The sequence below is a fragment of the Taurulus bubalis genome (genome assembly GCF_910589615.1).
Source record: "Taurulus bubalis genome assembly, chromosome: 7".
Taxonomy (NCBI): domain Eukaryota; kingdom Metazoa; phylum Chordata; class Actinopteri; order Perciformes; family Cottidae; genus Taurulus; species Taurulus bubalis.
In genome coordinates this window covers 11,035,590-11,063,369 of record NC_136595.1, presented here as the reverse complement: position 1 = coordinate 11,063,369, position 27,780 = coordinate 11,035,590, and the positions used below count along the sequence as shown (strand labels likewise).

The 27,780-nt window shown below is 40.7% G+C and overlaps 1 protein-coding gene across 1 annotated transcript in view; it reads left to right on the top strand.

Annotated features, from left to right (window-relative positions):
- The window catches only part of LOC306739104 (discs large homolog 1-like protein), a gene marked incomplete at its 3' end in the record, with an annotated part of 68,668 nt that overhangs the window by 18,390 nt on the left and 22,498 nt on the right, over positions 1 to 27,780 (top strand). Inside the window, exons 3-11 of the mRNA XM_079221056.1 lie at positions 11,872 to 11,925; positions 14,795 to 14,845; positions 16,775 to 16,899; positions 17,666 to 17,835; positions 18,265 to 18,401; positions 19,385 to 19,529; positions 20,758 to 20,890; positions 23,277 to 23,433; positions 24,148 to 24,250. Of these exons, the coding sequence (XP_079077182.1) occupies positions 11,872 to 11,925; positions 14,795 to 14,845; positions 16,775 to 16,899; positions 17,666 to 17,835; positions 18,265 to 18,401; positions 19,385 to 19,529; positions 20,758 to 20,890; positions 23,277 to 23,433; positions 24,148 to 24,250 (1,075 nt within the window). The remainder of the gene's footprint in view (positions 1 to 11,871; positions 11,926 to 14,794; positions 14,846 to 16,774; positions 16,900 to 17,665; positions 17,836 to 18,264; positions 18,402 to 19,384; positions 19,530 to 20,757; positions 20,891 to 23,276; positions 23,434 to 24,147; positions 24,251 to 27,780) is intronic.

Sequence of the window (27,780 nt, the reverse complement as noted above, 5' to 3'; positions counted from 1 at the left end):
CTGGCATCCTGTGACACAAGTGAATGTCATTCTGCCGTTAGAAAGTCTGATTGAGACAAACCTGATAAACAAAGCGCTGGTTACTGGAATTATGACTTAAATAAATAAGTAACCTGTTATTTGACTTGCATGCTCAGTTTTGACCTGTGGTGGAAAACATTTCCCTGTTTGCAGTTTAGATTGTTTAGAGCTGAAACAAACCTGGAACTGTGTTCATAATCAATTAAGCATTTTTAAAAGCAAAATGACAATTATTTGCTTCCATATTCCCGAATGTGTGGACTTGATGCCTACGAACTCAACATCTGTGGGTTTTGGGCAGTTGTGTGGATAAGATGAGCAAATGTACCTGTTCACTACTGAAAACTGTTATGCACATTTTTTACAACTTTTATTTTATTTTTTATGTAAAACTATGAAGAGATAAGAAAATCTGCAGATTATTCAAAAGTAATTGTTAGTTGCAGCCTTTAGCATCACTGTAATTTATCTGTTGTGTTTGTACCAGTGATGTGAGTTTGTGGATGACCTTTTGTGTGATTATAATAACTTACAGAACTGGAGGAGGAATTAATGAGCAACCTCTTTTTAATTAGGTCCTACAGTATTGGAAGTTAGTCTAAATAGAAACGTTTTTGTTGTGTTGCAGTGGTGGTTACGTCTCCTTGATATCTGCCAGCGGCGCTAAAAAGAGGGTGGCATCTCTTAGCATTGAAACCAGTTAGAGATGAAGTTGTGGAGGAAGAGATCTCGAGGCTGGAAGACATAGAGAGGTAGAGAGAGAGATAGTGGTTAACTCATCTGTAACAGACACTGAGACCAAACCCTTAACAGAGAGAACACCAAGACAGACAAGGCATTACTTTCTCTCAGTTACTGTTGAACCGAGTGTCCTGACCTGAGGAAGTGATCCTACCCCAGGCCACACACACAGGCTTGTTTCCTGATCAGTGTGAGAGAATGTGAGGTCGGCTCCAGGGAGCGGAGAAGACTCCCCCTGTTGACCCCACTGCTAACTCGCAGATCCCATTTCAGCATATACCTGCCCTGCTTACGGTATTTGGAATAATTAGAGAGGGTATTGGATTGCAGTTCATTGACTATTCAAGCATACAGATCCTTTTCTTTTTTTTAGACGTGCTTCATATTAACTTCAGGAAAAACTAAATGTGACTTATTCATCATGTGTTTTGGTACAAAATAAAAATATTCGGCGAACCAAATTGGGTGAGAACCATAATACATACTTAAAATGATCGGAAGGGTCTTTTCTATAATAGGCCTTCAGATAAACTTCCTATAAGCCAAAAAATAAGGTTAAACTTGCCAGATAAAATACTTCATCTGGAATTTTACCTGATATAGTACTAAAGTGTTGTTATTAAAGTGATAAAGTGCATTTGGGTCTTAGTCTACTCTGTATTTAGTTGCCAGAGACCATCTCTGGTGAAAGCAACATTTACAGTGGTGCTTTGAGGGATTATTTGTGTGTATTTTGCAGATATGTCAAATAAATCAACTAATCAATAAGTCGACAAAGTCGTATGAGTGTTAAATTGACTAAGAATGTCTTTGGTGGTGGACAGCATGAGCAGGCTTGGGTTCTTGGGTTTTGTTGCAAGAACTACACTCCACAGATCTTTTTATTCTGCTCTTTTTATGGAAGTTAAAAAGACTAAAAATCTTTTCACATAGTTCTACAATTTAGCGCCCAATTCTACGGTGCAGTTTGTGGTCACAGTGGTATTTGTGGGCCCTTATGTAGTTGGGCAGACTGCATACAGTCGGGAACAGTGTGCTTACACAGATGCTTTTGGTGACCTGTGTGGTCTGGTAGGAGTTTTTTTGTGACACATCATGACAAGAAAACTCCACAGGGGACCAGTAAAGTGTTTGAATGTATCAAATTATCTTGCAGCCCTACACAGCATTGCTTCTTTTAGTACCTTGTTTTGAACAAAAATCCCTTAATGAGCTGTGACTCATATTTTCTGAGTCTCTTGGCGCTCCTCGAACCTTCATCTAAAAAAGAAAACTTAAAAAAGCTGGATAAGCAGAGTATTTATGGTGAAGGTATTTGTGGTGAAGGAAGTTACTGCAGGGGTGTCAAACTCATTTTAGTTAAGGGGCCACATGCTGCCCATTTTGATCTCAAGTGGGCCGGACCAGTAAAATCACAGCATAATAACGCATACATAATGACAATATTTCTCTATGTTTGAATCATTGGTGAAGGTTGTTGGATGATAAACCCTATTTGAAGGTATTTCTTCAATAAACTAGAAACATAAAGACCAAAGATTCAGACATTAGCCCACTGTTTACCTGCCTGGGCTCTCCTTTGCAGATTCCCTCGCAGTTGGGCAATATATTTAGTAAAGTCAGTGCTGCAATCAATTGTGACTGTGGCTCAATGGTTATTATGCCCGTCTTACAATCAGAGGATCAGTGATTTTGAAAAGACTTGTTTTCTCACCACATTATCTCATCTGATATATTTAATACCGCATACATAGAATATGAATTAACACATCTTAAATGTAAATGATCCAAACTGACATTATTTCCAATCATAATGTCAGTTCTGCTGCCTTTCACACCACACCATCACCTTCCAACCTCGCCCCCAAAACAAATCCCTGCTATAATCATAACAGACGCTGTAAATTAAAAGCGATTTATTCTGCCGTGTTGTGTGTGGCTGCTGGTGTGATATATGATAATGAACATCTCCGGCTGTAACCTCGGATGTCTGATCCATGGAGACCAGAGCTCTGCTGGGTTGAAATGCAGTGTTTTCATGGTCTTTACCTTCAGAGTATCTGCAGCCTTTATGCAGTCAGTCGGTGTCCATTTACGTATGACTAATTTTGTTCAGTCAGGAACAGTTAAGTTTGTATTTTAAAAAATCAATAGAGGTGAAACCATGTAGTTTACAATATTTAGAGTAATATGCAGTTTCCCTCTACATCAGTTCACCGAAACAAGCATCACGCTGAATCAAAAATGATACTAACATGAAACAACCAACTAACCGAACCCCAGCTTCAAGATTTATTGAATTATTATCCCATAGTGCATCATTTTGTGTTTTGATTGTGCTCAAACTGGATTAAAAGCCCGTATTCTCCTGTGTGCATGCATTTCCTACCATTTGTCATCCCTTCCAGGAGTCTGCTAGACATTGATGTGAGATGCAGTACTGCAGTATCTTTGCACGATATCATACATGATGGCAATCAGTGCCGATGATATCAGACAGCTGAAACCAATAACTCAGTAATGATGAGGGGATATTACGTATGTGTGTGTGTGTGTGTCTCCCATCAGTGCTCCACCTGTCTGTGGAGTCTGAGGCCCCCTGCTGGGGACGTTCAGCATCACAATATTTTCTTGTGGCATACAGGGGAATTGGGAAAAGATGCATGTATAAAATGTATGTATAATGTATAAAAAAAAAACTAAGACATGAAGGCAACAGCATGATACAAGTGTAGTTTTTGGGTGGGGATGGGCTCACTTACAGGCCAGACTGACCTGTAAAGATGTAATATGTGTTTGGGTTTACTAAACTACTGAAAATCCATTACACGTATAAAGTGGAGTAGTGGAAAAGGCTCAATAAATGAAGATGTTTTTCCTGTTTTTTTAAACTTCATCGGGTCAGTCTCACACTGAACATGAAATGAGGATTGAATTTAAACGAACCGTTTTACAGAATTGACGAGTGCCCGCTTGATGGACTGATTTGATGTGTTTCTTAAGAGTTCTTCCAAGAACCGTGTCAAAAGGGAGTGGGGGTAGAAAACTAAGTGGCGCTTGATGCGGTGTGGGAACGCTGACTCAGAGGTTTCATACATCACAATATTTGAGGGTAATGTTTTCTCCTTTGATATGGATATATAAATCATAGCATCCACTAAAATTATAATCAGGATTTTGGCTGATAAGAGTTGAGTATTTTGAATTCTTCTACTCAAGTAAAATTCCAACCCGAAGCTGAACTCTTTTATTCTCTCTATCTTTGTTTCATTTCGTCTTCAACTATCCCACACCGCAACCCTTGCAGCACTATATTAGTGATGGCTTCATCTAGCGTTGTGTTGCTAACAGCCTATTCTCCTTGCTCATCCTCTCCTGACTGAGCGGTTGGCCTGCGGCGCTAGCAGCACTTTACACAGGGAACACACACACACACACACACACACACACACACACACACACACACACACACACACACACTGGGTGGCTTTAACAGCCTTTCTCTCAACCACCCTCACCATCTTTTCATCTATTTGTAATCTCCACATGGGCGCTGTTTCTTAATGTCCCTCCTCTGCCTGTCTATCTATCTGTCTCTCTCTCTCTCTCTCTTATCAGGTTGGTTTGGGGCGAGTTGTGGCATATATCTACTGACATTATAGAGGCTTAGACCTCATAGCTGTTAGTTATCTGTGTGTGTGTGTGTGTGTGTGTGTGTGTGTGTGTGTGTGTGTGTGTGTGTGTGTGTGTGTGTCCAGCTCTAAGTATATACCAATGGCATATACTGTTCTTTCTTAAATACCAGCTGTAAGAAGCCAACAGCTATAATTAAATTGATAGGGAGCATTCTGCACATCACTTTTAGTAATTTCCGTGTGACTAAATGAACAAATACTTTAAAGGCTGCCTGACCACTGGATTAATTGATCAGTGTTTGGAGAAATTCTGATGACTTGTGGTTTTAAAGGAGCACTTCAACCACAAAATAAAAATGTTATACCAATTACTCATCCCCTATTGCCTTGAACTGAAAATGTTACATTTTTGCTGTTGTTAAACACAGCCCCCATATAATAATATGAATATGAATGAATATAACTAACAAGTCAATGTCACAAATCAATCAATTTCTTTTCATTAATGGTTTAACTATTTATTTTTATTTTTCCAGTGCCAATCCAAGACCTGAGTTTAAAAAAAATTATGTTGGTAGTTTAAAAAAATAAATATATATATTTTTTTTTTTTTCATTAGGATACATTTAAAAGAAATGATCATTTTTAAAGCATTTTCTACATAAGCAGAACAAAAATATTGGATACAATGCGGTTGAAGTATTGAGTTTCTATAGAAACCAAAAGAAGAGAGACATTTGCAGTTTACTGTGAAGCCAGCTTTGCTCCTGCATAGACTTTTTTATTTTACCCAATCAACACAAGATCTACACTATACGTGGAGGACAGTGTGTGTGTGTGTGTGTGTGTGTGTGTGTGTGTGTGTCTGTGTGTGTGTGTGTGTGTGTGTGTGTGTGTGTGTGTGTGTGTGTGTGTGTGTGTGTGTGTGCATGTGTGCGTGTGTGCGTGTGTGTGGTGACTTGTTAGAAACTGCAGATTAAAATGCCTGTTCCACCCCAACAAAGATTAGATTTGGAGACAGACGCTTCAAGCAAAGAAGCACACATTCTCAGAAGGAAATAGGCCAATGCATATAGTCACACACACACACACACACACGCACACACACACACACACACACACACACACACACACACACACACACAGACACACACACACACACACACACACACACACACAGCAGCAGGCATTTCATACACTATTCCAGCTGACCCGGCCTGCCTTGGGATGCTTTAAAATAACAAGACAAAGGTTGATGGAAGGAACTGACCTCCGCCAATCACAGCTCTCTGTTCATTGCACACACACACTGACTGAGCTCTCATCGCTGTATCACTGTCCCTGGTCGCCTATCGATTAGTCATGCCTGGCTGCTGTCATGTGCAGGAGTCCAGGGAAGCCCCTAATTGGCTAGTCCAGGAAAGAGAGATCGAGAGGGGGGGGGGGGGGAAGAGAGTTGAAGAGAGAGGGAGGGACAGACACTGAGAGAGGGAGGCAGCATAGAAAGATGAGAGGCTGAGAACTGTGCATAGAGAGATGTGGCCTAATATCAAATCATGATAACAGAAAGATGAAACAAGACAAGATGAAAGAAGGACAACACGGAAAGTGTAACCTTTTCTAACCATCTGGATGAAAAGAATGAACATGAATCTGAAAACACAAGAATTCAAACAAAGGAATCCAACCTGAGTAAACTCCTGTTTTTCGTTCTACTTTTTTGGGGGAGAATATATAAATCAAACTGCATCGTCTACAGAGCGACCAACACTTCAGATACAAAGTCGGCGTGCGAACAACATAGGTGGACAATGTGAGTTACCCTGAGTGACTGACTATTGAAGTGGAGTGTAATCACGGAGAAGACAAGTCTTCCATTGGAGCGCATGAAAGAGAGACATCCTGAGAGAAAGCAGGACTGAAAGGAGGCTCAACTTGTCCAGGTGGTCCTTCCGCTTCTTCTTTGGATCACACCTTTTAATCTACTGCTGACCCTGTAAACCTGAGAGATGGTATGAGGGTCAATGTGCTACTAAGTGGAGAAAGCCAAGAAGAGTGGTGTTAAAGATATCACACCCAAGGAGGATTATTTTGCTTTCCAGGACTAGTTGATGCTCTAATCTAAAGGGGAGAGGAAATGGAAACAACATCTATACAGGAATACTTAAATTGTCTGATATTCCAGTGATCTTGGACACAGAAAAAGAGGATCGGTAAGATTACCAACTTTGCACCGGACACAGAGGAGGATTGGTTGTTTGGGAGAGGCATGACCTACATTATTCGGACACAAGTGATTCTGAGGAGCTACTCCCTTTTGTCATCCCTGTAAAGAAGACGATGTGGTGAGAGCGACACAAAAAGATCTCTTTGTGGCCTCTTTTTATATGTATATGTAGCTATGACCACTTATTTCCACAGTCATGAATTCTGCTGTAGCCCCAAGAAGCCCAGCGGTGGCGCGGCGAAGGGCAAATCTGGCAAAGGGAAGGCCAAGTCAGGAAAGAGCCACTCTCATACGAAGCACAACCAGAATTTACTGCAAATACAGACGCCAAATCACCAGCTGCAGCCTTTACCGCTGCACTCACCAAATCAGCATCTCCATTCGCCGAAACATGGCTGCCACACGCCAAAACTTCTGCTTCCTTCTCCCTCTCCCAGCTACTACCACATATCACCACCATCTCCAAGTCGTCAGCTAGCTCCACCATCTCCAACTTACCAGCTGGCTCCACAATCGCCAAATCGCCTGCTTCAATCCCCGAGCCACCACCTTCACCTATCACCGAGTCACCACCAGCTTCACCTATCACCAAGCCACCATCAGCTTCACCTATCACCGAGCCACCACCAGCTTCACCTATCACCGAGTCATCACCAGCTTCACCTGTCACCGAGTCACCATCAGCTGCAGCCTCATTCTCAAAGCCAACAACACTACCATCCACCGGCCTCGCCAAGTCACCTGCTTTCTTCACAATCGAGGCATCAGATCTACCATCAACAACAGCAGATGCAGCTGCATTCACCAAGTCACCACTCGCTGTTCCAGCAGTACCAACACCACCATCACTGCCCTTCTCCTCTTCCTCACGCCTCCCAGTCGCTGTCTATCCACCCGTTTCACTCGCCGCAGCTCCCCCTGTGTTCAGCGCTGGGCGGTTTTGGATGGAGCACACTGCCAACCAACCTGGCCACCAGGGGCTCCCGAGGAAAGTTCCCCAACCTTAGGGACAGTGTGAAGAAGAGTCCCACAAAGAGTAAAGCCAAGGGCAAGGCTGGAGGCCGGCCGTGGCCCAATGACACGTATATCTGGACCGCACACTCGCTGGAAACATCCCCACACGCACCGCTTATACACCACTTTCCACAAATACAGGCCCATCTGCAGGTAGGTTTGATGGCTGGATGGTATGCATATACAGTAGATAGTGTTAGGCCACTGCTCCTAGCAGAGAGCAGCAGGCGGTAATTTAACAAACTATTTAGCATCCACCTCTGATACTAAAAGAGCTGTTGCAGAATGAAGGAATTAAGTCCTGATAACCTACTAAAAGTTTGAAAATGTTTCACTTTTAGCACAAGATATGTACATCAACACTTTGGTCATACACCTTTTCCAGGCATTAAAGGAGATGCCTCACGCAGTTTCAGGGTGATGGTCAGTTGAGGCTATAGGGTCCTATTGCACATGTGAAATCAAAAACAGGTCACCTTTAATTCTTCTCTCAGTGAGAAACTTGCCTTATTTTCCTAACCTTATCGTTCTAAACATAAACATAGAATATAATTGCAGGGCAGGAGATAACTAGACTTTTAGCAATTGTTCAAGTGTTTGTTGGATTTGTCCTTACTATCATAACATCTGACAAGAACTTACAGTCCAAAAAAGTAGAAAGAATAGCACTGTATTGAGAAACTTAACACACGCTCTATATAGCCACATTGATTGCATATTTCAGTAATGTTCAAGGTAGTCCTGAAATCAATACTTGTCATGATAGATGAGACACTAAAGGAATGATGGGACAAAGAGAGAAGGGGAGAAATGTCTCGATCAAACAAACAATATCACCATGTGATGAGATGTCTACATAGTAAACACTAAGAAAACACTAAGTATTCCACTTCCTACTTGTGTCACTATTACTTATTCCACAAACTGCCCTTTAAGTGAAGCGCTGACAGCCTGAAGTGCTTCAGTGCTGTTCTGAACATAAAGTTGCTCTCTGAGCTGTCTACAGAATTGCATTGTATTTATAGTGTCATGTTGGGACTCACCCTTGCTGAAAGTAATTTTCAGAAATGTTTGAAACTAGTAGACCAAGCAGATTGGGCTTAAATGAGAGTTTTATCGAGACAACATCACAAAATAACAAGACAGGGTGTATGTATTGTATAAACTGTTCTCACTATAAACTGAGTGCTGCAGGCAAGACGGCCGGCATCGGAAGTTAGCATTGCCCTGGTTGCCTCCACGAAATAGCCAATGGGATTTTATTACTTTTCCATCCGAGTTAGCAATCTATTGAGCTTGTGTTAACCACAGACCGCATATCAGGCATCTTACCTCAAACACACTGACTTTGAAACAAGGTGACTGGAAGTATAAAAATGTCTGTTTAGGACTCATTCCTGCAGCACTAACCGTTGTTCGAGTCGTCCTTGTGCTGTGCTGTACAGTTATCAGATTTAGCAGGTTTGGTAGTCTGATTAGCGTGATTCTCATAACCATTCTGATTTGATTAGAGTTGCGCTCCATCTGATTAGCTCATTAGTCAAATGGAGTTTTACTGCACATTAGGAAGACAGTGGACAGTGATATTAGGAGTGGAGTATGTTTGTGTGTATGGACATCTTAGCATTTGCCCTTCTGTGCTCTAAATAAAAAGCGAAAGTAGCAAAGTCTCAACCAAGTAAGGTCAGACGTTGAAGAATTAAAGCTTTGAATTAAGTCTTTCAATATTCTTAGACATTCTGCACAATGTGGTTTGCTCCTGTGCATCATTCAGATATTTCTGGATTTCTGTTCATCAAATCAAGATTAATTTGTTATTTGTTAATTAGATTATCATAATGATGGTGTAGAAGCTGGACCTAGCACCCTGCGCAAACACACACTCTTAGCAACCTGATGAAAGCACCTGTTCGTCTCGTTGTCGAATGAGAAAAAACAAGGAGTGGTTTGGAACTCTTTCTAAGCTGTGCTTATTATAGAACCAGGCCACAGTGCCACGATCACACAGCTGATGTACCAGCAATCATGTAACAACTAATAATCACTTGCATAGTGCAGCAAAACACTGTGTGGATATGAATGGTGTGTGTGTGTGTGTGTGTGTGTGTGTGTGTGTGTGTGTGTGTGTGTGTTTGTTTGTTTGTGTATTTGTGTGTGAGTGCTTGTTTGTTTATATTTGCACGTTTGTTCTTTTGGCCTTTTCATGTAACACACACACACATATTGACGTTACATAAGCGTACAGTCTGACATGGCGTGTCAATGGAATCACCAGCTGGATTTGTGGCTGTGTAAATGACACACACACACACACACGCACGTACACACACACACACACACACACACACATACACACAAACACACACACACACACACACAACACACACACACACATATACAAAGACACACAGAGGTTGTGTGTATTTTGTACATTGCTGCTGTCACGATGGTGACGGAGTCATGTAAAGTTTAAGAGCCAATGGACCGTGAGTGACAGACAGGTTAACTTTAGGCTGGTAGTTGTTCTGTGAAGTCAGCATGAAGGTATATTATGTGACGTTAGCATCAGCTGCATCTTCAATGCATCACAGTCAGTATCTTCAGCACACACACACACACACACACACACACACACACACACACACACACACACACACACACACACATACACACACACACACACACACACACACACATATACACAGAACAACCCTTACTGTCGCCTCAATATGAACTCTACTGTCTCTACAGTACATCTACCCACCTCCCTCTTTCATTCATTCTTTCATTCTCTGATACTCTCTCCATGTCTCTTCTCCCACCATTATTCCTTCATCTTTTTCACTCATGTCTGTGGTTTTAAGGCGATTGGGTGGTGCGTCTGTCTGCACCCTCTGCTACACATTGCTGTTGTTGAGCAGGCACATTTGACTCCTCCCACCACACGTACAGCATAATCCCTCTGATCCCCCCTCTCTCTCTTTCTGTTCCCGTGTGGGATCAAGCATCCTGTCAGCTTGACTGACAGACAGTTTGACATGTGGTGTGGAGAGAGAGAGAGAGAGAGAGACATGAAGTGAGATAATGTGTGTGTGTGTGTGTGTGTGTGTGTGTGTGTGTGTGTGTGTGTGTGTGTGTGTGTGTGTGAGGAGATAAAGGAGGGGGAAAGGAGGGATGAGGGAGGTAGAGATTAGTTCAGAGGGATAGATGCTATTGCTGCTCTGTTGCACATTGATGCAGTGAAGTGAAGTCTAGGAGCACTGTCCATTTGGTTGGCTAGCTTGTTTGATGTTTGGTTAGCCGGTTTGTTTGGGAACTTTTTTTTGGGTGGCGCAGATCAAGAGCTGGAGCTTCAGATTATTTCACATGGACTGGCTTGGTCGTTGCTGGTTTGATGGAGAACTCTCAAGCAGCAGACGCTGGACTGGCGAGCATTAAATATTCTCTGAGGAGAAAGTGAGACGAGACGAGGGCGAAAGTGGAGACAGGTGGAGAAAAGTGTGGACTGATGACATGGGGGCTGGTGCTCATCTGACAAATACATGGAGAAAGAAACACCTTGTGGCTATTTCTTTCTAGCATCGCCTGTGCTCGCGTAGGAAGCAAGAGGAAAGACAATGTCAATCATCCGCCACTGCTTTAACCCCAAACTGTCCAGACCTGGACGCTAGAAGGAGGCCAGGGAGAAAGAGGAGACTGAACTGAGAGAAGAAGGAGGGAGTAGACAGCACATTGGAGATAGCAAATGTTTGGAATTGATCAAATTAGATTGATCTGAGCTGTACATTTAATTCAGGACATGAGGTTTTCAAACAAAATGATAGAGAGTACTGGGTAGTAGAGTACAAAACAGGCCATTAGAATGCAATCAAAATGTATAGTGAGTACTAGGGTTTGTGGGGCTGTACTGAATTGTGACTGTAAGAGTACTTAAAGGCACAGTAACAGCTTTATAAAACAGTCTGTTACGTTGCAGTGCGGTTTTCAATGTGGTACTTTGATATTGTCCAAAATAAGGGCTGTGCAGTATGTCATGTGGTGGATGCTGTCGCTCCGTGGTAATCTGTAGCAGATGTACTCAACATGCTGTACCAAAACATGAGACGAGTAAGTCAATAACTCTGTGTGTTTATGTGTGTTTCTTACAGTTAACAGCATCTTGGTGAAATGCTGTATGTCTTTGGTTCTGTGACAATATCAAGAGTGTAATCCCTTCGCTGTTCTCTCTTGCAGGCCAACCCCCCTCCAGTGGTGGTCAACACCGACAGCATCGACACCCCCCCATACGTGAGTACTGGTTCACATATGTTGTCTATGAAATGTTAAGCTCCACCCAGCTGTGGACTTTGCACCGCGCTGATACTTCAACATCTCATTGGCCAATTCTGGATTTGATATGATTCCATCGTTAAAGAACCAATGTGTCGCATTCATGTGTATCTTTTGGCAGAAGTGGAATGTAATATTAATATGTGTATTCTATTCAGTTTATATTTACCTGAAAATTAGAATCGTTGTGTTTTTGTTAGATTAGAATGAGTCGTATATATCTAGAAAAGGATCGGGTCTTTGCTACCTTGTTGCCCCGCCATGTTTCCATAGTGAACCAAACCTTTAGCATCTTCACGTCGTGCCCTGTGGTTCTCCTACAACACGCGTGGCACACGGGAGACAATGTCTACTACTGCACCTTTTGAAGATTTGTTCTTAAAAAAGCCAAATAAGATTAAATCACAGACATTCAAGAGAAGAATTAAATGAGATATCAGTTGTGTTTGTACCACGGACACCTGCTTTTTGGGGTGTTGGTGAATGGTGTTTGTAGATGAATTTGGATACTGTAACACAGAACATGGAGATTTCCTTATGCATTAACTTCAAATCAAACACACCACCGTAGTAAATGGCTGTTTAAGGTTGACCTCTGTTGAGGTGTTGTGGTGGTCACGATGAAAATGCCTCTTGTTTCAGAATATAAGTTAATTTGTTTACTTCACCTTCCCTTTAGGAAAAAAGGTGTGTACTGGAAATGGCTCAGCCAAATAAAATGTTTACTTCTTATATTAACTTGATTTTCTTTTAACGATTCCATATTGCCAAGACTACCAAACACTTTGATCAGGGGAAGCATATGGAAGAAAAATAAAGCAGCCCATTCAGACCAACAGGTGGTTTCTATGTTACTCTTATGCGTTGCTACATTTTTGAGGATGAGCTCCAAAATACGTACCAAGCCCAGACATGGCCTCAATCAGGAGTATTTATAACATTTTAGTGTTGCTACTAATACATTTGAATTGATCCAATCTATAAGGTTTCCATTCCTGCAAGACATGTAGCTATATTTCTAATTGATTTTACATTCTAGTAGCATCTACTGTTATTGTGTAACTTTGTGAATAATTACTTCTCTGTAAAAAGACAAGAGCCATACAAACAAACGGTTATTTTACAGTGTAAAGCACTTTCTGGAACTTCTACTCTCAATGTTTGGTAACTTCAATATTTCTCCCCAATCGAAAAATGCTCAATAGTGATAACAGCGTCCTGGATTTAGACAGAAAGCTGTGTCCAGAATTACATGGATCCAGATGTCGTTTTACTGGTAGCCAGCTGCCACAGAGAATCAGTGTCTGTTATTGTTTGATAAGTTTATCATGTAATTACTTTGAATTACTTTGAATTACTCCCTGCTGAACTCCCTGCTGAACTGAGATATAAGAGAAAGACAAAATGATTTCTCTCATGTGGAATTATCTTAATACGTCACTGAAATTTGAAAAATTGTTGAATTCTTTCTTCTTCCAAAGAAGTGTAATTAATGTATGTAATATATACAAATAAATATAAATACATATTTTGAATGTATAAAGGTGGCAAAGGTGGCATATTGGCCCCGTTCTAAAACAGAAAAATCTATTTAAACACATCATATGCACATGGCTGTTTCTGCCTATTGTGCTTATAAAAGTAAAAGCTATTTATTATAATATGATATTTTCACCATGCATTCTTAAAATCTGTTCAACAGGAAATGTCCCAAACATGTTTTGTAGGGATTGGAACCTTAACATGGCAGAAAGCTATTATTGTCCTCAATTGTTTTCCAAAATAATCCAATGTGTTATGTTTGTAGTAAATTAATGTGGCCTTTAATCAGGTGTGCATCCAGACTGAATATGTATTCAATGCATTGTAGGTGATTACAGACACGCTGCACATTGTGGCTGATGGAAGATTGTGCCCCTCTGTTTGAAACGACAGAAATTCAAAATCTAAACTAATCTGGTTGCACAGAGACACAGATTACAGCCAAGGGGATTACATGGGCCATTGGGATGCCACTCGACCACTGTGTGTGTGTGTGTGTGTGTGTGTGTGTGTGTGTGTGTGTGTGTGTGTGTGTGTGTGTGTGTGTGTGTGTGTGCGCGCGTGCGTGCGTGTGCCTGCCTGCCTACAGCGGCCATAGCAGGAACAAGACACTCATCTCCCAGTTTAAATGGACTAGAACACAACATATATAAAGTCTGCTCAGATCGGATTTATTTCTGCGTGCTGTTCATTCAGTTCTGGTATCTGGATGTTAATATGTTTTATAGTTCAGGCAGTCCTGATTGGCTTGTGGGTAATTCAGCAGGGATGTTCTTAAATATGACGTCAGGGGTACATCATCATTAATACGCATTACCAGTTTAATCTTTTGGGATTCATGCGTCATTCATAAATTATCCAATGTCTAATTTGTCTTTTCTATAATTCTGATGTTTGTTGCCATTTGTATTTATGGATAATAATCCGCTCACATTCTGTTTTAGAATTGGAAAGGAAAATTCCAATTCAACTGCTGAATGCTGATAGGTGTTGAAAAGTGGCATATTTAGTGTCACAGAATATTTTATGCACCTGCATGTGGTCTAGAGACAGTTATGTGAGTTATGTGATGACGCTGTGATAAACATGAAGGCTTTAATGCAACTTGCGAGGACGGTGTACCTGCTAAAAGCAACTGGCCTGACAGAGAGAAATATTGCTGATACATTGTGAACGTGAAAAGCTTTACAATACAGTCTAATGAGCATGTTAGTGTCCATTACAGGGAACAGCTTTCTATATTTACTCATAGTTGACACGCATGTTTTTTCTTCTTCTCTGACAGGTCAATGGAACAGAAGCAGACTATGAATATGAGGAAATCACGCTGGAGCGGGTAAAGACTACCATGCAATAAAAACACCTCTAAAGTGCATGCTTATTTGATCAACTCTGATGTAATCAGTTATTAAATCAACCCCCCAGGGACAGTAACTCCATCTGCTTGGCCTGACCCCTGTCCTCCAGATTTGTACTAAAAATATCCTTAGTGCTGTTGAGAGCAGAAATTATGTTGAGTGCCTATTTAAAACACACAGAGAAATCCTGTTTTCAGACAAAAACATGCGAAGGTTGAACTTATTTCTTCTGTGATATTCAAACAAGTTAACAGAAAATGTTCGTTGTTAGAACCAATTATTGTAAGTCCAACTAAAACAAGAGCTCAAGGTCATTTAGGCAATATGGTCAATGCATATTTGCCAAATATATGTATCAAGTGTACCAATATATTTTCAGTTAATACTAAATCTTGCAACATTAGACATAACTCTGTTTACGTTTCATATCTGTTCATACAAAACAATAGCTTGTTGATAGTTCACACTTACCGCAAGCTACAGAATAACACAGAAACAAACAAAGTTTGGATTGTAAGTGATTTGATTTCCTGTTTAAAAGTGTGCAGTAAAAATCATGGAAAGATATTTAAATAATGGTGTATTCAGGGCTAAATCTAGCAAACCTTTTTAAAATGTTGTTTCGGTAAGTTAATCTGCTATGGTATGTTTCAGGGAAACACAAAACATGTATTATAGTAAGACCATGTGTTTTTTACTGAGGTATTTTGACATTGATATTACTTGATTATTTGCATTCTAGTACTATATGAGTAACTCTTTACATAAAAAAACATGACATGCTTATGAAATGTATGAAATATTTCATAACTACCCAATAGTATACAAAGTATCTAAAATTGGCTCACTCTTGTTAAGCTACAACATTATGTTAATTAATGTCTACCTGTACTTAAATGAGTTCTTCTTCCACTGTCAAAAACTTACTTTTGATCTTCTTATGTTTGCTGATTTAAAAAGAAATGTCTTTTTTTTTAACTGCAAATTAAATTAAATAATGTTCATCCAAAGGATAAAAAACACACATTTATAAAACCAGTCAGAACACCTTTATCTGCTCCATGTCAGCTGTCCTCCATGTATCTCTCTCCTCTCCTTCATCTCATTATCTTCTTCCTTTACTTCGTCCCACCACTGTCCGGCTCTGCTGACCTTATTTCCTCGTCCTCTCTGTTCCTCATCCATCCTTCCCTACTTTCTTTTCCTCGTCCTCATGCTCCCTCACTCATTATATTCCCCTTTCCGTCGCCCCGAGGCTCTGTCTCTCTCTCTCCATCTCTCTCCCTCTATTCTCCTGTGACCTGGTTCTGTCTGCTTGACTGGATTTGCTTTAAGGATACTATGGACACACACGCAAACACAGGCACAGACATTTCCCTAGCTTTCAGTGACAGCCTTTACTTTCTGTCTGTTTCACTCACCAGGTAATGCCTCCAACTGACAGAGACTATGTATTACACGTAATTTGATATTAAGCAATATCTGGAGAGAAGTGCATTCCATAATGTTTTTCTGGGTGATACTTTTGTAAGAAATACAAATTTGGGAGCTGTAGTTTTGCAATGAATGCCAGTTAGACAATGTCGTATTTAATAGATGCTTCTTGGTCATTTTGGCAAGAAGAAGAATTCCAGCGTGGTTATCTCCTTCTTACCTAAACTACTGAAGTCTGTCTGTCCGGGTGACATTTTAAGTTTATTCATGACTTAAAATATCAGTATTATATATATATATATTTTTTTAATTTGTTTTGTTTTACTTGATGGAGAGATGATGAGTCCTTTGCAGGGCAGATACATTTGTCATTGAAGCTTATGGCATTAGAAATAATCTTCTAAAACCAATACGTATGTTCGAATGTTGTTTCCTTTTCTTTCATTCAAACATCTGTTTGTTTACATGTGTAGGGTAACTCAGGTCTGGGGTTCAGTATCGCAGGAGGGACTGATAACCCTCATATCGGAGAAGACCCCTCTATTTTCATCACCAAGATTATACCTGGAGGGGCCGCTGCCCAGAATGGGCGACTCAGGTACACACACACACACACACACACACACACACACACACACACACACACACACACACACACACACACACCCTGAATTACTGGGATTGTTGGAACCAGCTTTTAGTTGCCAGATAGAAGATAAATCCTCACAATATGTAGATTTAGTCTTCACAATGCAAGTACAGCTTTACTGATCACAGCTGATTTGTGTTGTCTGTAACAACAATTGTAAATCCATCATTTATATTAAATCTGACAGGGCAAATTGGATGGGCATCAAGTCATTATTAAAGCTGCAACCCTGAAAGCCACATTCAAAATACAGCAATATGTTCAAGCAAATAGTTTCACAGTGATCAACCTCGTGACATATGACATTATTGAAGTTAGAGGTGCAATGCAGTCGTCAACTAGTCACATACAACCCAACAAACTCAGTCGACAATTGGAAAGAGTACTGGAATGGAGAGCATCTTCACAGGAAACATATCAAAACAGTTCAGAGGAAAATTAAATGTAGTTTTTCTGATGTGCCCCTGAGCAAGGCACTTTCACCAGCACCTGACAGCTATTTCACAAAGAAGTGAAATGATAACAAAATAAACTTTGACTGCAGCTTCCTCCCACTTTGCTTCCTTTGTAACAGATACATGTCTCCCAAACGGACTTCTAATTTCAGAGTGAAAGCCTAACATTTGAGAAAATGTCCAGGAAATGCAGTGCATCATTTGTTGTCACTATAAATTCCATATGCAACTTTCTTCCTGTATGTGACTTTGCCGTGCAGGGTGAATGACTGCATAGTGCGGGTAAATGACACAGATGTCAGAGACGTGACTCACAGCGGGGCTGTGGAGGCGCTGAAAGAGGCCGGAGGTCTGGTCCGACTATGCATACGACGCAGGAAGAGCCTCACGGAGAGAATCATGGATATCAAGCTGGTCAAAGGGCCCAAAGGTGAGAAAACACTACACATTGTGAAGAGAACATGCAGTCGGGTCTGAATGTAATAAAACAGACTTGTTTCGTGATGTGGTTTGAGGGCGTTGACGTGCTTCTCCTGCTCCTCTACTTTCTGTCTGCATGAGAAAGAAACAAGAAACGAGACATCAACTGGTGCCCGACAGTGATAGAGTTTGATGCAGAAAGTATGACTGAGTGGGGAAAGCTACGGAATATATAAAAGTTTGTAGTTTACCTAATTGAATTGACTACCCTGTAATTAAAGTGAATCAAGGCAATATATCTAAATGTCAGAACTGGTAAAAGGGCCCACGGATGTGAAAATGCAGCACTGCAGCAAATACAAATGTATAACAATGTGAACATCCACAGGATACCCAGTAGTTATATACAAACATATGACCCGTTGATGTTTTCTCCCAGGTTTAGGATTCAGCATAGCAGGTGGACATGGAAACCAACATGTCCCGGGTGACAACGGTATATACGTGACTAAGGTCATCGAGGGAGGGGCTGCACACAAAGATGGACGACTGCAGATAGGGGACAAACTTATGGCTGTAAGAAACCCTTTTTTATTACCCTTTGTTGCATTAAGTGTTTTCTTATTATCATGTAAAAGTCTAGTACGCAGATTGTAGTTGATTGAAGTAATACAGAAGAAGTGTGCATGAACAACTCTCAGATTAGAATATTAATTCAGGTTGATTAGACCCATGTAGGTAATGAACATCGCTAATAGCACCAAATTCTACATGCCATGAAATGTTTTTACTGAATTCATGTGTCAGAAATGTTCCTTAGAATGCCAACTAAGAGTATTTTCCCAGAATAAAACCAGATATGTAAATATTCCACAGTAACATTCCAAAATGTCGGATGAGAGAATAGAGAATTGAACAAAAATGTGCCACCTGTTTATTAGATCCTTTCATATTACCTATACTGGATTTTTATATTCTAAAACTAAATTAGGTTTAATAGAGAAAGACAGTGGACAAGAGTATGATTGTATCAGATTGTTACACTTCTGCCTGTTAAAGGTGCTTTAATACAGCTGCAGACCCATTCAGCATTAAAATAAATACATACAAGATAAGTAAAGCCCTTTACTGTAGCTCAGGGGGGTGAGTGGTCGTACCGAAACCGCAAGGTACCCGGCTCGATCCCCGGCTCGATCCCCAGTCCCCCCATAGCTCACATGTCGAAGTGTCCCTGAGCAAGACACCCAACCCCCAGCTGCTCCCCGGGCGCCTCAAAGGGCTGCCCACTGCTCCCTAACCAGGGATGGGTCAAATGCAGAGAAGAATTTCCCCAAGGGGACTAATAAAGTGCATGTTTCTTTTTTTTCTTTCTTTTTTTCTCCATTAAGTTAATGTATAGCAATATATTTTTACGAGACATATGCAGTCCATGGCACATGTCTGCTACATGTGCATGATATCATCCACACTGTATGATTGTTTCGCTCTCTGGCATGCACATAACGTTGTCTACGTGTTGTCTGCGTGTTAATGCATATCTGGACGTCACGTGTCTCCAGGTGAACGCCTCCTGTCTGGATGAGGTGACTCATGAAGATGCAGTGGCCGCCCTGAAGTCCACTCCTGACGTTGTTTACCTCCGCGTGGCCAAACACACCTCCCTTTTTATCAATGACAACTTCCCTCCGCCCGACGTCACTAATTGTAAGTACTAATATGTTAATAATACACATGCACCTCTCGATACAAGATTCACCCATAATGCAATGATATATTTCCTAACACGGGTTTGAGGGATCATGCATCTCCAAGACTGCAGAGACTTTTTATTCACAACACCAGACACAACTTGCAGTGAAATGATGTTCTGGTGATTGTAGCACACATCGTTGCATCCAAGAGGCATTTCAGGGTCCAGATGGTGTCGAACTATAAAGAACAGCGAGAAACAAAAGCTGTTGGCAGAGATTTTTTTCTTTGGATGGGGTTTGAAAAAGAGCACACATCTACTCTCAGACTTTTCTGCAGAGACTCTTTCTAGAAATGCAACAGCACAGTGAGCTTTAATTTCCAGACCACCATCATCAGAAGCCAGTCAGTGCAGCATGTTCAGTAGCTGTTGAGGTACAAGTAAAGGGGGACAGAGTGAATTTGTAATTTGATTTTTGCTTTTTAATGAAAAATACCTCAAAAATGGTGTCAGCATATTATTGTCGCCAGTATACGAGTGAGGGTAAAAGGTGTAGACTTTTCAACATTTCCCTAGCTGTGAGGAACTTGTCATGATAACATGTATTACCCTCAGGGAAGAGTTTAACACACCTTGCTAAAGATGTTTGACTTGAGAGCTGAATGTCACAAGGAGCTGGAGCCATAAAGATGTATTACACACACATTAAACATAACATTTTTACTAGTGGTTGACTGTATAAACATAACAGTTCTGAAGTTACCTGAAAGCATTTGAATGAGGATGTTGTTGTTGAAGATGCATCCTAAACAAAAGACTCTGATCTTAATATGCATTATGAAAATAAAAACAAAATACTCCAGTACTTCCAACTTAAATTGGTCTGAAACATTATATGTTTCGGTTTAAAATATATAATGATGTCATCACCCAGACAAGTTATATAATAGTCTGATCGTCAGACTGGTTGAATTCACCACTGGATTACAGCCAGTTGTCACCTCTCCAAATCAGCATTTTACCAAACAACATGTTGTTTATCACCACTCTGAGTCTCACACATTTTCAAACAGTGTACATCACACCACCGTCTCTCAACATATCTGCAGTACATCGAATTAAGAACCATACTAACAGCACATGATGGGACACATTCAGCCTTTAAAAAGACAACAATGGGATGATGTTTTATGTTTGACCATCTGGTGAAAAAAAAACAATATTGTGTATGTGCTCCTCCAGCGTACTCCCCGCATCCAGACAACCATATAAGCCCCTACATGAGCGGCAGCCAGTCTGTAAGCCCCGCCCCCTTGACCACGCCCAGATACTCACCTCTGCCCAGGGCCATGACCGGAGACGACGACGTCCCCAGGTGAGACTTCACACAAAAACACCCGCCCATCTTTCAGAAGGTACTAGCAAAATGTGTTTCTCTGATTGCCACTTAACCCCACTCAGGTTTTACCATCCCATGTGGTTGAACTACATGCTTACATAGAAACATAATATGTAGATAAACTTTCGACATCAAGACATGTTTTATGGTTTTGAAAATATGAGTTGAGAGGTTAGTATTAAATTCAACTAAAAGGAGTCTGGCATCTTCTTATCGTTACCATTCTATTACTAAACAGGATATTATTTTGGGCAATTGGTCCCTAAATAGATTTTGTTAACTTCCCCAAAGGTTAATGCATTTGATGAGGTTTAACCCTAGAACACTAACGTTACAAATAGTAACACCATCACTAACGTCGGGTATATTTTACCCGATATAATGTAACTTATCTTCAATAACATCAGTGAGCAGCCTGAAATTGAAGGAAACCTTTCAGGTCATTTAGGACCGAACCACATAGTTATTTGTTTTAACAATGACATGAATGTCTCACTTTTTATTGCAAAGACTGTCAACCAAAGAAAATTTCAAATTCATCAATATTGAGTAAATTCCAACAGCTTTTCCTGCTTCTTATTATCTACACTGTTTAAAGGATAATGTAAATCAAGCTGTTTTGTTTTTACAGGATCTTCGCTTAGTCTTCTTTTTTCTCCTGTCCTTTTTTGCTTGTCTCATGTCCCCCTCTGAGTACTTACATTTGTGGCAAAGAGGAACACCAGATTAGGAAACAGAGTCCCTCGAGAGCCCAAAATACACAGAGTGACCTCTGTCCCGGCTGCTCGCTCTGCTGCTGCTGTGTGTGTGTGTGTGTGTGTGTGTGTGTGTGTGTGTGTGTGTGTGTGTGTGTGTGTGCGTGTGTGTGCGTGTGTGTGCGTGCGTGTGCGTGCGTGTGTGTGCGTGCGTGTGTGTGCGTGCGTGTGTGTGCGTGTGTGTGTGCGTGTGTGTGCGTGTGTGTGCGTGTGTGTGTGTTTGGCAGTAAAAGGCAGATGGCAGTGCAAATTTTGTCTGCCGTGTAAACTCAGGTCACATGTGTACACACACACACACACACAGATACACTCTCAGTGCTGCTCTACTGTCTTTAATCCATTTTAATGGACGGATTACAGCCTATCACAGCCCACCTCGTCATTCAACAGGCGTCACCGTGGTTACGAGAATATTACTCATTTCATCATAACCCTCTGGGCCAATCATTTGGCTTTGGTCATAATAAATCTGATAAGCCTCAAACCGACTGCAGGATGGTCATTTTGACGTTTGCTCCTCTTCTTTCTGTGACTATGTTTGTTTCTCTCTCTTTCATCTTTTCCTCTTTCGCTCTCTGATTAGTTTCCTGATGCAAATATAGAGGACTAATAAGACTAATTGGACTAATAAGTGTAAAGCAGACACTTATTAGTGTCCGCTTTCTCTCTCAACAGATTTCAGGTGAGAAGTGTCAGGATTTGTGGTTTTGTGCTGTCGAGCCAACCAATTAAACTTTTCCTGAACTACCTTAACTCTTATCTGTCGAAACCGATTCCCAGTTCTCTCACTTTACCAAACGTAATATCTATTAATGCGCCACACTGACTCAGTGAGGCCTTTTTTATGGAAGTTAACATGAGATCAGGGATTGCTGTGAATAAAAAAAATTAGTCACCAGCCCACCATAATGAATGCAACTGATTGTGTAACACAGAATATGTATCACAAAGAAAGTGTGTTTGAAGTGGATCTGTCAGGGCTGGTGCATCCCTCATTTCAGTCAAAGAGTTTTCAACTCTTTGATTTTTTTGGTTCGACCTGCTTATCCAACTGCCACTGCCAAGAGGCATTCAGGTTGATTTTAAAGAATCAAACCATGTATAGATACAACCTGAGTTAGAGGTGTTTGAGTAACTGCGGTGGTGGAACAAAACAGAGACAGTACAATACTGACATCTGCTGGTCATGATGGGGAATGATCCTAATTTTAAATGCTCTTTCCTCCCAATGAGACATACCATCTATCACTAAGCAATAGGCTTGTAACACAGATATAATACATTTATAAATCATTAGAATGTATACACTACAGAAACTGCTAAATACCGTTATTTTACTTGCAGTTATGTTGCAAGTAAAATATATTAAATGATGAAATCCCTCCCTGTATTCCTCTTTTCAAACACTCCTCCTTGTCACTGGATCTTACACTGTGATTAAACAGGTTTCACAACTACACACCAGCGAAACTTTAAGCAGTGAAAAAGCAACTGTTGCTACCTAAGTTGTCACTGATGGATCAAATGCACCTACATGAAGATGACTGTACAACTGATTGCTGAATGCCATCATCACAGGGTGTGTGTTTAATTTGTGTTTCTTCCAGGGACCCCAGGCGGGTAGTGCTACAGCGGGGGTCTACGGGTCTTGGTTTCAACATTGTTGGAGGGGAAGATGGAGAGGGAATCTTCATCTCCTTCATTCTCGCCGGAGGTCCAGCTGATCTCTGTGGGGAGCTACGAAAGGGAGACCGCATCCTGTCGGTACGAGCTGAGACTATTACAAACAATACACACAGATGTATAATACAAGCACTACCGTCATTATTAATAACTTAAATCCTACCATAATTACTGTGTGGGTTATACAAGGTTATCTGGGGAGTCATCCTGTCTGTTTATTTTCCTCTACAACCTTTATTTCCTCTCTACATTATTGATGTGGAGTCACTACCCACAATAACTGAAATGTTCCCTGAAGCTGAATTTGATCCGATGCATCTTTCACAGTTTCTACTGTCTAAAGACGTTTCATGTCACTGATAGTATTTTCTTTGCACATCACCAGTGAGTGTTGAAGCTGTTTTTTGTGTTCCACGAAGGTGAAATATGGCTTTCATTTTCTTCAATCAGGATTTAGTCCTCATACTCTGGAGGCCATGCTAATCCCTACAGAATGACTGTGACTGTATGAGGATGAAAGCACTTACATGGAATGAGTTTAAGCATTAAACAAGCCTTCACAAAGTGCACACGTACTACACATGCACACATTTACGTGACTGGTCACCTGTGTGTTACCAAGATGCACAATGTTCAATGCTGGGCTGTTGTGACTATACATGTATTACTATTGATCCAAGGCAAGAGCTCTAATGTGTGCGTTGTTTGTTTGTGTGTGTGTGCGTGTGTGTGTGTGTGTGTGTGTGTGTGTGTGTGTGTGTGTGTGTGTGTGTGTGTGTGTGTGTGTGTGTGTAGGTGAACGGCGTGGACCTGTCCAGTGCAACACATGAGCAGGCAGCCGCAGCTCTGAAGAATGCAGGACAGACCGTTACCATAGTAGCGCAGTACAGACCGGAGGGTGAGTACTGCTGAAAGATCAAGTGCATTGGCATCCATCTCATGTACAGATTAATGCACGAGAAAATGGAAATGGGATTGCTACAGAAAAGAACAAAAATGATCTTCTACCTACTCCTCTTTCTCCTCCTGGCTCTTTACCATAGACACAAGGCAATTAATGCAATGCTGCCACACACAGTAATGTGGGTGAAAAAATTGAATAATAAAGCCAACATGAATCATTTTAGATGTGAAGCAGTACCACCATACACAGGGTTTTATTTCCTAGTTTTTTTTTAACTCTTTTTATCATGTTATTTTCTGGTTTACTATTCAGAATAGTTGCTGAATAGTAATTAATGGAAACAAGACATTTATTTGCTTTTGTTATCGTTATTTACCGTTTGTGCAACATACAAACACACACACACACATACACACACACACACACACACACACACACACACACACACACACACACACACAGTGAGATTTCCCAACAAGCACCATCCTCTGTCTACTGGGAGTGACTGAGACGGCTGTAACCTTGGAAACCAGGTTATAACTGCTGATTGGCTCGGCTAATGGGATGCTGTCACGGTCTGGGACCTGAGTGTAACACATAGACAACACACATGCACACAGTTACACGGCATCAGGTCTCCTGGTCCCTTTCTGGTACCCACCATGCATTATTAAGTCAGAGAGGAGCTCCATGGAGGTGTTGTTATCGGCAAGACCAGAGTATAATACGGATTGTATGGATTATTTATTTTAAGAGGCCAGTTGATGAGTTACAAGTTTTGAAAGGTTCATCCAAAGCACTGGCTTGATTCAAAAGTGAACCCACCAGTATCCAGGAATTATTTTTTCAAGTCAGGACAAGGCTGTCTTCTATATCAGTGGTTCTCAACCTTTTCTCAGTGATGTACCCCCTGCAAAATATTTCTTTAACCAAATACCCCCTGACCAGAGCAAAATCATTTTTGGTTGAAAAAAAGATGTAATACACAGCGCTGTAACATCAGTTTCTGATTTAATATAGAATATATAAAATTAAGTTTTTGAACATACACTTATATTGTATTGAATATTTATTAAATAACTATTTTTAATGGATGCTATTTATAAATATATTTATTTTTTAACTCACATACCCCCTGGAGTGCCTCCACGTACCCCCATTTGAGAACCACTGTTCTAAAGACTGGTAAGAAGAGGAGAGGGAAGTTAGACTGCCAAGAAGAATCAGAAGGCAGCAGAAGTGCACTGGTGGTGAATATGAGGAGGGGCGTGTCCACGTCAACATAAAGACTTTTATTGTGTGAAATTGGGGAGAGCTAGAAGATTTAAGGGAACACAGTGGAGGGGTTTAAACCAATATATCATAGAGATATGGTGCAGAGTAATTTGGGTTTGGGTAAAAATGCATATGGAGCCCAGATATGAATGCAAATGAATGTTAGCCCTCATAGAAAAGGGCACAATGCATTAAGATGGGGAAGGCAGTCAGAACATCCTGTTCCCCAGGAGCTACAGTATGCAAATGTATGGACGACTATAGAAACAGCATAGGGGTATAATCCATACATCATGCTGAAAACAGTGATGGATGGATTATGAATTCTAAAAGGCTGTACTAGCATGATATATGAATTATGAATTCTAACTTAATAAGAGGTGTGTGTTGAAATAAAGTTCCTCAACAGAGTTAATTTTCACTATGTGATGATTCAGGTTAAAGTAATATGGCAAAATGGAGAAATTACCAGACTCACGGTGCTTTGCAGTGTAAAATACTGTTATGTTATAGATAAGGTTGGAATGCATTCAATTCCACATACAATAGATGTTATTTTGTAGATATAATAATTGAATATGTAAAGAAATTGTTTCTGAACTGTTGAGCAGAACATGCTGAGATGAGATAATGATCTTTTAGTCACTAATTACTGGGATAGTTTTTGGTTTTTATTAAGTACAACCCAAGTTTTGTGACTTATTAAAATGCCTTTAAAAGCTGGGCTTCTATCATGTCTAAATACAACCTCAGACAAGGAGAACCTAAGTGCAGAAGATAATAATCTGGATAGACATCTGAAAACTCAAGTTCATACACCTGACATAATATTCTAAACTAAGAGGAAAGTTTAGTTTGTGTTTATGTTGTGTTGGCCTAGTGATTGGTGGCACCTGCTAACATCAGTGCATTTCTGAGGAGTTTGTATGTGTCCACTCCAGAGTGATGGGTCAGATCAGCACCATGGACAGCGCCCTACGTTCTTAAAGGAATACGCCACCAGAGATCTTTGAGTATCACAAACTCACTGCATGGAGGCTTCAAAGATGGCCACCCAAAATCATGTGCAGTCATCCCTCCTTCCAATCAACATGTTGTTTAAATGTGTAGTTGATTTATTATTAAAAGGAAGAACAGCCTTTGGGGAAATCTCAGAAATGCTCCTTTCCGTCTCAGCTGGCTGGAGGGCCTTGTCTGCATGATTGACAGGGAAACGAGAGACAAAGTAAACAGTTTGCGCTGTAGTAAATGTCACGGGTAGACATCAGGCAGGTAGTTTTATTTTGTAATACCAGCACGTAAACAGACTTTATATGGTGTTGAATGTGCTGCTGGTGAGGAGCTAATAAGCTATCGAGCCTGCAAACTGATGCTAGCGGTGCACATTTCCTGGTGAATATTTGTTTGTGACTTGTTCAACAAGCTAAAGTGCAGGACAAGACGTGTTTGTGTTTGTTAATTAAATAAGAAGGAGACTTAAGCAGGAAAAACAATCTGCCTCATAAGTAAAAGTTAATGTTACTTAATGCATAGATTTGATTGGCTCCATGGAAACATTCTCCATACATAGAAAGAGAACTTATATTATGGCAAATTAATGCCAAAGTAGGAAATCACCAAAAAGTTTTGTCAAAAGTCAAAGTACTGGTAAAGCGAGGTTTGTTTTGAATGCACTGAACCTGTGGTTCAACAGCAGAGAAGTGGACTGAGCTCTTGAAATGGATTTTAAATGTTTATTTGGATTGAAAACTGTAGTGCCACAACTCTTACTCTCAATTAGAAGCCTCTGCAAACTAGCAAACCTTTCAAATATGCTTTTTTACTCATGCATCAGATGGATCTTTGGTGTATCTCTTTTAGAAAGATAAAAGACAACGTTCCTTTTAAGTCCTGCAGATGCTCGACAAATTAAAGTGTGACAATGGTTTGATGTCTGTTGTTTTGGCTAGGTTCAGCCCTGTTTTGGCATTGATGTTATTTTGGTAATCTCACATTGACAACAGGCAGAAGGTATCAGAGGTGGTCCAGCTGGCCTCTCTAAGATCCGACTGTGCCGTAGCCTGGTTTTAAAGTTCAGGGTTTTTCCTGCTCAACAGCAAGAAACTATGTGCGCTTCAGCATTTCAGGATTTTGCTCACATGCTGGCTCTCAAAAATGATACATTAGGCTAGAAGCGCGCGCGTGTGTGTGTGTGTGTGTGTGTGTGTGTGTGTGTGTGTGTGTGTGTGTGTCGTGACTCTCATTAGTGA